The sequence below is a fragment of the Silene latifolia genome, chromosome 9 (assembly GCF_048544455.1).
Source record: "Silene latifolia isolate original U9 population chromosome 9, ASM4854445v1, whole genome shotgun sequence".
NCBI lineage: Eukaryota > Viridiplantae > Streptophyta > Magnoliopsida > Caryophyllales > Caryophyllaceae > Silene > Silene latifolia.
In genome coordinates, this window is record NC_133534.1 from 115,822,584 (window position 1) to 115,832,833 (window position 10,250).

Sequence of the window (10,250 nt, forward strand, 5' to 3'; positions counted from 1 at the left end):
AGTCTCCTCGGGGGGTCCCTCCTCCTCAGAGGCATCCTCCACTTTCACGGTAGGTGCACTAGCCGGAGTACTAACCGGCCCTATCGCCAACAGCTCCTCAAAAGTCGCAGCAAGGGACCCAGCAGGTCCCAAACACTCTCCTATGAACAAAGAACGTCAGCCGAAATTTCGGCATTACGACGGCGTAAAATGGACAAATCAAAAAACGAACCTGCAAAGCAGAACAAAGGCAATCCCGCCCAAACCCAACCAAACAAAAACAATTTACAAAAAACGCACAAAAATGACTCGCCCTTCTTTTCAAGCAAAAGACGAGTCGAAAGAACCACAACAAAAATGGCACCTCAAGACCCACACAAGGTCCGCCAACAAACCAAAATACATTCCCGATACAATGAGGTATTTTCCTACCACTCAAAAAAGCAATTCCTACGCCAATTTGAGCACAAACCGGTCAAAATTTCAAAATACGACCACGACAAGGCAACGTGATTTTATCACGCCTCAAAGCGACCTAAACTACCAATAAGGTCCATTTCAAGGCAGACTGACTCAATTCAAGCCCAAACAGGCGCTTATTCTGTCAGACATAAGACCGTCACAAAAGGCAAAAATTCCAATTTTGCCCACAATACCCAACAAAAGTCCAAAATGGCAAATACGGTCTTTCCCGACTACAATGCAACCTAGTGGGACCCACTATCCAAGCAAATAAACTTGGCATTGTGAAATGAGACGGTTTCTTCGCCTCACTCACGTTTTTCGAGCATAGGGGACGCAAACGGGGACCAAAATGCAAACTAAAAGCACCCTTATACTCCTAAACAGGTTTCTAACCTAATGCAATCATCAATTTCACTCGAAATGGGCTCAATCAAAAACGGCCAAATCGATTTTCTAAGGTAAATATTTCGCCCTAATTCAATCTACCAAAAAGACCAACAAACTCAAATGGATTCAAAAGGAAATACGTACCTTGAGATGACATGTTGATAATGGCACGAATGAGAGCAAGAAAGAACCCAACAATGGCGGTTTTTTTGTTTATTTTGTCCAAAGGTTGAAGACGATGAAATGAGAATGGTATGCAAACCATTCTCGCGTCTTTTACAGAAAAATAGGGAAGCACCCTTATCTCGCCAGGTTGCTCGCGCCTCAATGGGGTTCCCTGCCTTTTTTTCAGCGACACTTTGGGCTTTGGCCCAATTTCCCACAACAAACTTCAAATTTTCAATGGCGACATTAAGGACTGTCATATTTCAAATACAAAAACAAATAGTAAAATCAAAATTCATTATTTTCCTCGAAATTTCAAACGACGTCAATTAAAACCGTCATTTTCCAAATAATAGTGAAAATTCAAATTCAGTATTTCTGCAAATTTTCAACAACGGCAATTAAAACCGTCATTTTCAAAATAATAATGAAAATTCAAATTCACTATTTCTGCAAATTTTCAACGACGGCAATTAAAACCGTCATTTTCAAAATAATAGTGAAAATTCAAATTCACTATTTCTCCAAAATTTCAAACGACGGCAATTAAAACCGTCATTTTCAAAATAATGGTTGGGAACACATGTCAACGGCGGCAACCTAAACCGTCACTTCAAAAGTAATAGTGAAGATTCAAAATTCATTATTTCCTTCACATGTCAACGGCGGCAACGTAAACCGTCACTTCAAACGTAATTGCGAAAATTCAAAATTCGCTATTTCCTTCAAAACTCAAACAAACGGCGAATAAAACCGCCACTTCAAATTCAAAAACGAGTGGTGAAGATTTAAAATTCGCTATTCCTTCAAATGTCAATAGGAGGCTTCCTCGCGGAACCCGCTTATTTCAAAAACGATAATAGTGAAATTCAAAATTCGCTATTTCCACGGCGGCATCAAGAGTCAGCTACTTCCAAAACAAGCCCATTCAACGCGACTATTCTCACAGTCTATCAACCGACCGCCCCATGGCTGGCGAGTCTTACTACGCACCGCGGCTGGTGAGCCCTCCTCATATACGCCCCATGGCTGGCGAGCCTTACAACGCACTGCGGCTGGCGAGCTCTCCTCATATACGCCCCATGGCTGGCGAGCCATACAACGCATCATGGCTGGCGAGCCCTCTTCATGTACGCCCCATGGCTGGCGAGCCTTACTACGCACCGCGGCTGGCAAGCCCTCCTCATATACGCCCCATGGCTGGCGAGCCTTACTACGCACCGTAGCTGGCGAGCCCTCCTCATATACACCCCATGGCAGGCGAGCCTTACAAAGCATCGCGGCTGGCGAGCCCTCCACATATACGCCCCATCGCTGGCGAGCCTTACAACGCATCGCGGCTGGCGAGCCCTCCTCACCTACGCATCATGGCTGGCGAGCCTTTGTCCACAAACCACAAGGACATATCCGAAGATGCCTCGGGTATGACTCCTTCTTGTGGTTGGCGAGCCTTTGTACGTAGTCTAACGGACTTTAAACGATCCGCACGGACAGTTGACAGATTCTAAACTATTCCCGACAACAAGTCCTTGGCTCGTACACTCGAGTCGCCTTGGCGTCGCCCTTCCTGACGGCAGGTCCTTGGCCCGAATCCTTTCGAGCCACCTTGACGTCGCTTGGTTCTCCAGGTTGTAATCTTCGATTGACCTGGGGGATCTACTTTGACTTTCGCCCTGTCTAAGCCTCAGTCAAAGTGGGGGCTCTGTAGATACCTAGTATCTGCTGAGACTCCAACAAACACCCGATGATTATCGGACTACAACATGCTTTGGAATCGCGGCATTTGATCGACAGTTCGTGTTCAACTTTACGTCGGAAAAATTAAAACGATTTCGAAAATAAAACATTTCAAAACTTTTCAAAAGTACCTGGATTGTTTAATGCTTGACGACGGGGTTGCAATGACACTAACTAGAGTCAAAACCAACACCGGACCAAAAACCGACTCAAAAATTCAAATCCCGACTCCAACAACGAGTCAAACCGAGTCAAACACAAAAAAAAACCATTCAAATGATTCCATGTTAAGATTTCCTGGATTCATGTATGGTCAAGTACCAAACATGTGCATACAAATCCTAGGATAGAACAAATCATGATTGCATTTGTGTGAAAGCGACAAGACACCTCGAAGACCCGCGACGTGGGTCGTGCCTCTTTGAGCAGCCCAGGTGGCCACGTCGCTCAAAACTCACACAACCACTCATTTTCCATAAATACCCCACAAATGTCCCCATTTGAGAACTTACACGAGTGTCCGCCCCCTCTTTCTCTCTTAAAATTCTAGACTCGACTTCCTAAGTCACAATCCGACGCGTATTTACGACCTACCGATCGTAAATACAAGCCTTACACATTTTTTGGTACCGTCATCGTGCATTAAATCACTTGACTGGCTATTTCAACCACTACACCATCACTAAACTTAATAAAACACTCTTTTTACTTACTAAAATGGCTTTAAACCGAGTCTTTTCCGACCAAACGAGTTGATACACTTACGTCAGTTTCTCGCCATAACCAAGCATGTAAGTGTGAGGGTGTAAAAATCCTTCTTTTATCATGTCTTTACTTGTTTCATGACTATAACATGCTAAATCACGTATAACATGGTCCAAAACATGGGAAGAATGGACCAAAACCGGACTTTTTGGTTGAGGCAGAGGCTACTTACGTAGCATGCAGGCTCACGCCTAAAGCAGCCTGCCCAGCCTTAAGTCCAATTCGTGTTTGGTCTCTTCTTTTCCTCTTTAACCTATTTTCATATTTGTAATCGGTTTTTACCATTTCAAGTATTTTTAAACCCTTTTACTTATTTTTACAAGTTTTTAACGATAAAACATTTTTCACCCTTGGTTCTTAATACCATGACGGTTTAAGCCATGTTTCGGTGATAATATTTGGTTAATTACTTTTAAAAGGTATTTTAAAGCCTTTTATTTCATTTCTTTACATTTCCAAAATAAATGTATTAGTCACCAACACAAAGTCATCCTTGGTTCTACATACCATGTCGGGTTTTAACCCGAGTACGATGATGAGCATCGACTAATTATATTCAAATGAACTTAAAACAATTAGTTCATAATTATTTTCAAAACTATTCATGTCAAGCTTGTCAAGTCGAACCCGACAACGAATATCATCAAAACAATGATGATTATTCAAGTCTCAATCCTCAAATCAACACAAATACGACCTAAACGGTCCTTTCAAACCAAAACGGGTCCAAATACCCATTTCAATATGTTTTATATACGTTTTTCAATGGTCAGAATGCGACTTATACCATTGACTGACCCGTGCCTAAACAGGTCATTTCTTTTCTTATTTTCAAACCAGGGAAGACCCCCTTACATCGCCAATAGGCTCGTGCCTCATCTGGCTGCCTGGTGCAGGGTCTGTTCCCTTTCCAGCATTAGTCTAGGACGATCCCGACTCCGGTTAACCCGGATATAGGACGGATCAGATGGCTAATTTGCTCTTTCAAAAATCATATTTGCAAAATGCCTTATTAAGACAAATGGATCATGTTATGCACCATAAACCTAATTTCGTAAATGGATGTTTAATTTCCGTCTTGCATGCAAATCAACCATAAATCCAACTCGGCATCTTATACTTGATACTTGGATTAAATCAACCGACTTAGAAAGCTCTCACATGTTAGGTTTAAATTATTGGATGCGCATTCATACATTTAAACCGTTTTATCAACTTTTGCATTCAACCAACCAAGATCGATCAGTAGAGGCCGCTACCGCGGGCAGGATTGGGTGTCTGATTAAAGGTCTTCCCAATACGTACCTTCACCTCTTACTCAGAAAATTTGGATAGTGGACGACCTTATCCATGGCATACGAGAGTCATTCTAGAGATAGGATGCTAAAGAGGGACGATTCCTTATCTTTAGTACCTATGTCAAACACTCCTTTGTGCTTCATTTGACAGAGGTATAAAGTTGATTCGAACGGGTTCCAAGCATCCCACAAATTCTTGGTGGCAACCCCGAACATCTCTAATCATTTCGAGACCCTTACCGAGATGAAACTGACCGATCTAAAACGATCCGGTCGAAAGCAATTTTTACGCCGCCGAGCGTGGCTTTCAAGAGACCGCTACCATTGTCCAAAAATTGGCTGGGCATACGCAGGTGGGCGCACGTCCACAATATCCCGAAGATGCCTCAGGTATGACTCCTTTCTATGGCTGGCGAGCCTCAAAACGCACCTTTAACATGGCTGGCGAGCCTTTGCGTGCAAATGATTCAAGGACGTATCCCGAAGATGCCTCAGGTATGACTCCTTCCTATGGCTAGCGAGCCTTTATATGTAGTCTAATGGACTTTAAACAACCCGCATCGATAGTCGACAGACTCTAAAATGTTCGCGACGGCAGGTCCTTGACTCGCATCCCCGAGTCGCCTCGACGTCGCCCTTCCCGACGGCAGGTCCTTGGCTCAAACCCTTTTGAGTCGCCTTGACGTTGCAACGATCTTCAGGTTGTAATCTTCGACTGACCTGGAGGCCATACTTTGACTTTTGCCCCGTCCAAGCCTCAGTCAAAGTGGGGAATCTGTAGATACCTAGTATCTTCACCTTCCAAAAACCACCTGGTGATGATCGGACTATAACGTGTTTTTGATATGCGTGCGTGGATTGGCTATACATGAGATGGTTTAATGCACTACTCGGATATGAAAAATGATTTCATAAATGGTTTTCTAACTTCATTTTCATTCAAATAACACTATTTAGAGTTAAAACCGTCTTCGGACCCAAAACCAACTAAGAAACCCGCAACTCGAGTCAACCTTAGTCAACCCGAGTCAACCCAAATCTTGAATGTCCAAAATAATGCCATGAATGTCTTTATCATGTCATTTCCATTAAAATGACCCTAATTAGAGTCAAAACCGACACCGGGCCAAAAATCGACTCGAAATTCAAATCCCGACTCAGACGAGTCAAGCCCGAGTCAAGCACACAAAACACCTACCTCAAGTAACACCCAAAACTATCTTAGGTGCCCATATTATTACACGACATCCTATTTAATTACCACAAATCAAACCAACCAAATAATAGATAGGGAAAAGGCTACGTCCAAATTGAAAAGGACAAGGCACCCCATTGCATAAAAGGCAAGCTCGCGCCTCAATGGGGTGTCTGCTTAGCCTCTAAGCAAACTCAACCGACCTACCATCCCATATTTCTCTATAAATACCCACCATCACACACCATAATCCTCACGCGAGAGTCCGCCCGCTCACATCTCCCTTAAACTTCTATACTCGACTTCCTAAGTCACAAAATCGACAAGTGTTTTCGACCTACCGATCGAAAATACAAGCCTTACACATTTTGTTTGGTACCATCGCGGTGCATTCGACCGACCCATTTGACCAACTCAATTCATCAATCAACATGTTTTAATTAACATATTTTCAAAACAAAATCCTTTTTTAAGGCACCTTTTTAAACTTCTTTGATCGCGATTAGTCACAACGAGAAAACCGTCTTTAAAGTCGTCTACTTCGCAAACATCAATACACGTAAGTTTGAGGGTGTAAATATCTCACTTATTTCATGTCTTTGCTGTTTTTATGAGTTTATAAGCATGGACAATGCATAACACGATTCAAATATAGGTTAGATGAGCCAAAACCGAGTTTTGGCCTGAGACAGAAGCCCTTTGCTATTCAAAGAGGCTCGCGCCTCAATGGGGTGTCCAGGTCAGACTCAAACGTGTTTGAGTTCGTCTTTCCTTCAACACTTTCTTTTATTTTAAATTCTTTCCTTTTACGGTTTTTACCATTTTGATTCATTTTTATGACAAATACTTTAACCATAAATGTAATCACCCTTGGTTCCTTATACCATGACGGTTTTATCCGTGACTCGGTGATATTACTTGATTAAATACATTTTAAAGGGTATCATAACACTCTTTTTTTTTATTTACCATTTTTCTCATTTATTTACACTTGTAAATATATTAGTCATAATTCATAATCATCCTTGGTTCTTTATACCATGTCGGTTTAATCCGAGTACGATGACAAACTCGACTAATTACAAATAAACGAACTAAACATAATTAGTTCAAATCAAACATTTTCCTTTCACTTTTATTTCATTTTATCTTTATCTTGGCCATATTGCATGTCACCCTTGGTTAAAATAAATACCATGTCGATTTAATTCGAGTACGGTGATAAAGCGGTTAAGCACACATATTTTACATTTTTATTTGTAAACTATGCTTTTCAAACTTGCAAATCCGACAACAAATATTACTAACACAATAGTAATTATTCCGAGTCATGTAAACAACATTTGCAATCATTCATCACAAATAAGGTTTTAAATAACCTTTTTAACAACCTTTTAAAATGGTTTTAAACAACCTTTTTGCAACCAGGAGACGCCTCTTGGTTCGTCTCATGGCTCGCGCCCCAAGGCCTCCTGTTTTCATCTTTTATAAACCCGGACAGGCCTTATTGGCTCGCCGTATGGCTCGCGCCCTAAAGGGATTGCCTGGCACTGTTCTATTTCATTTTAGCACTTGTCTAGAACGATCCATTACGGTTAATCCGAGTACATAACGGATCAGATGGACAAGCTTAAATTTTATACCTTATCCTTTAAACACACCTTTTCAAGTAAATGGATCATGTTAAGCATCGTAACCCGAATTTGGTAAATGGATGTTTAATTTCTGTTTCCCATGCAAATCAATGTAAATCCAACTCGACATCAAATACTTGATATTTGGATAAACAAACCGACTTAGGAAATTCTCACATGTTAGGTTAAGCTTTTGGATGCACATTCATGCATTTTAACCGTTTATCAACTTTTGCACTTAAACAACCACGATCGATCAGTAGAGGCCGCTAACGCGGGCAGGATTGGGTGTCCGATTAAAGGGCACCCCAATACCTACCCTCACCTCTTACTCAGAACCTTTGGATAGTGGAAGGCCTTATTCAGGGCATACGAGAGTCATTTTAGGCATAGAATGTTAAAAGGGGGACGAGTTCTTATCTTTAGTACCTATGTCAAACACCGCTTTTTGCCTTGATTGAGCTAGGTATAAAGTGGATTCAAACGGGTTCTAAGCATCCCACAAATGCTTGATGGTGACTCCGAACATCTCTCGCATCGCTTCAAGACCCTTGCCGAGACGAAACCGACTGATCTAAAGCGATCCGGTCGAAAGCATTTTACGCCACCGAGTGTAGCTTTCAATGAGACCGATGTACGTCCACAGATTGGCTTGGCGTGCATGTGGCCCATGTCTACATCTTTATACCTTCGGGAGAGTCAGTGTCATCTTCTAAGTTATATATAGGGGTGTCCATGATGGTCGGGCAAGTAGACTTATCGGTCAATCTATTAGAGTTTCCTATGGATGGGTTTGAGGTTATCGTCGGGATGGACTGGTTGGGCATGTATGAGGCTAAGATAGATTTTCGGCAAAAGAGAGTGTGTTTAAAAGGGCCTAAGGAATTCAAAGTGTCATATAGGCGGTTCGTGGTAAAACCTAAGATGAAGTTGATCGCGGTAATGACATTAAAGTCATGTTTGAGAAAAAAGTGTCCTATAATCCTTTGTCATGTGAGGGATATGCTAGTAGAGGAGTCATTAGCATGTGATATACCAGTGGTTGGGGAGTTTGGTGACATTTTTCCAGATAAGATACCGGGGTTACCTCCAAAGAGGGACATTGACTTTAGTGTTAAACTCAGACCGGGGACGGGACCGATATCTAAAGCACCGTACGAGATGGGGCCTAAGGAGTTAGAGGAGTTGAATAAGCAGCTGGATGAGTTGCTAGACAAGGGGTATATTTGACCTAGTGTATCACCTTGGGGTACACCAGTTTTGTTTGTGAAAAAGAAAGATGGGAGTAGGAGGTTGTGCATCGACTATAGGGAGTTGAACCATGTCATAGTGAAGAATAAGTATCCTTTGCCAAGGATTGATGATTTTTTTACCAGCTAAGTGGTGCAGGGGTATTTTATAAGATCGATTTGAGGTCGGGTTATCACCAGTTAAGGATAGCAGATGAGGATACTCTGAAGATAGCTTTTCGGTCGCGGTATGGTCACTATGAGTATGTGGTGATGACTTTTGGATTGACTAATGCACCAACAGTATTCATGGATCTTATGAATCGGATCTTTAGTCCGTTCTTGGATAGGTTTGTGGTTGTATTTATTGATGACATCTTGGTATACTTTAAGACTAAACAAGAGCACGAGGAGCACCTAAGGTTAGTACTACAGACCTTGCGGGATAATCAGTTTTATGCCAAGTTATCTAAGTGTGAGTTCTGGTTAGAGAAGGTGGCTTTTCTGGGCCATGTGATCTCGAAGGAGGGTGTGTCGGTGGATCCTAGTAAGATTGAGGCAGTGACAAACGGGGAAGAACCGAAGATTGTTGCTGAGATCCGGAGTTTCTTGGGATTAGCTGGCTACTACATGAGGTTCGTGAAAGACTTCTCTAAGATCGCTAGACCTATGATAGCTTTGATGAGGAAAGAGACCAGATTTTATGGGGATGAGAGTTGTGAAATTGCATTCCCAACATTAAAGGAGCGTTTGACCACAGCTCCCGTTCTAGCTCTACTTAAGGGAAGAGACAACTTTGAGGTATATACCTGATACCCGTCGTGAGGTGTCAAAAATAAATTTATAATTTCCAACTACAACTACAGCTAGCGGCAGTCGGGTCGAACCACAGAGAGGCAGACGTAAATTCTAGTTGTTTAAGTTCAGTCTAAGGTAACAATAAGGTGGGGGGTTTGATTGGATTGGTCTATAGCTAATGAGCGATAAAATAAAGTAAACTAAGAAAATAGATGAAATCAAATATAAAAGGAGGTACTAGGATGGTCGGTTCGTTATAGCTTCAGGGGCAGCATACTCAACAGGTCTAAATCGAACACAAGTAAGGCGGGAAACAAGAGGTCCTCTCGGTCCACTCTTAACAAATAGCATCTTTCGATCTCGCTATAGGTCCCTAATATCACTAATACTGACTCTCGTCCTGAAAAGTGACTAACGGTCTAAACTCTACTCATCTTTCGATCTCAGCACAGTTTAGTCATCTTAATTGGTGATCTAACAACTTTCCCTATCTTTCGATCTAATGGGTCAGTCATAAATTAAGCATCTAACTGGTCGCATGCATTCGATTCGTTAAATACATCATTAAAATAAATTAAAACGAAAGGTAACCTCACGT

At 41.9% G+C, this 10,250-nt stretch overlaps 1 protein-coding gene across 1 annotated transcript; it reads left to right on the forward strand.

The window, feature by feature from the left end:
- Positions 1-8,435: 8,435 nt before the first annotated feature.
- On the forward strand, positions 8,436-8,855 carry LOC141601500 (uncharacterized). The gene has a single exon (XM_074421787.1). It carries the CDS (start codon positions 8,436-8,438, stop codon positions 8,853-8,855), a length of 420 nt encoding a protein of 139 aa, XP_074277888.1.
- The last annotated feature ends 1,395 nt before the right edge of the window (positions 8,856-10,250 follow it).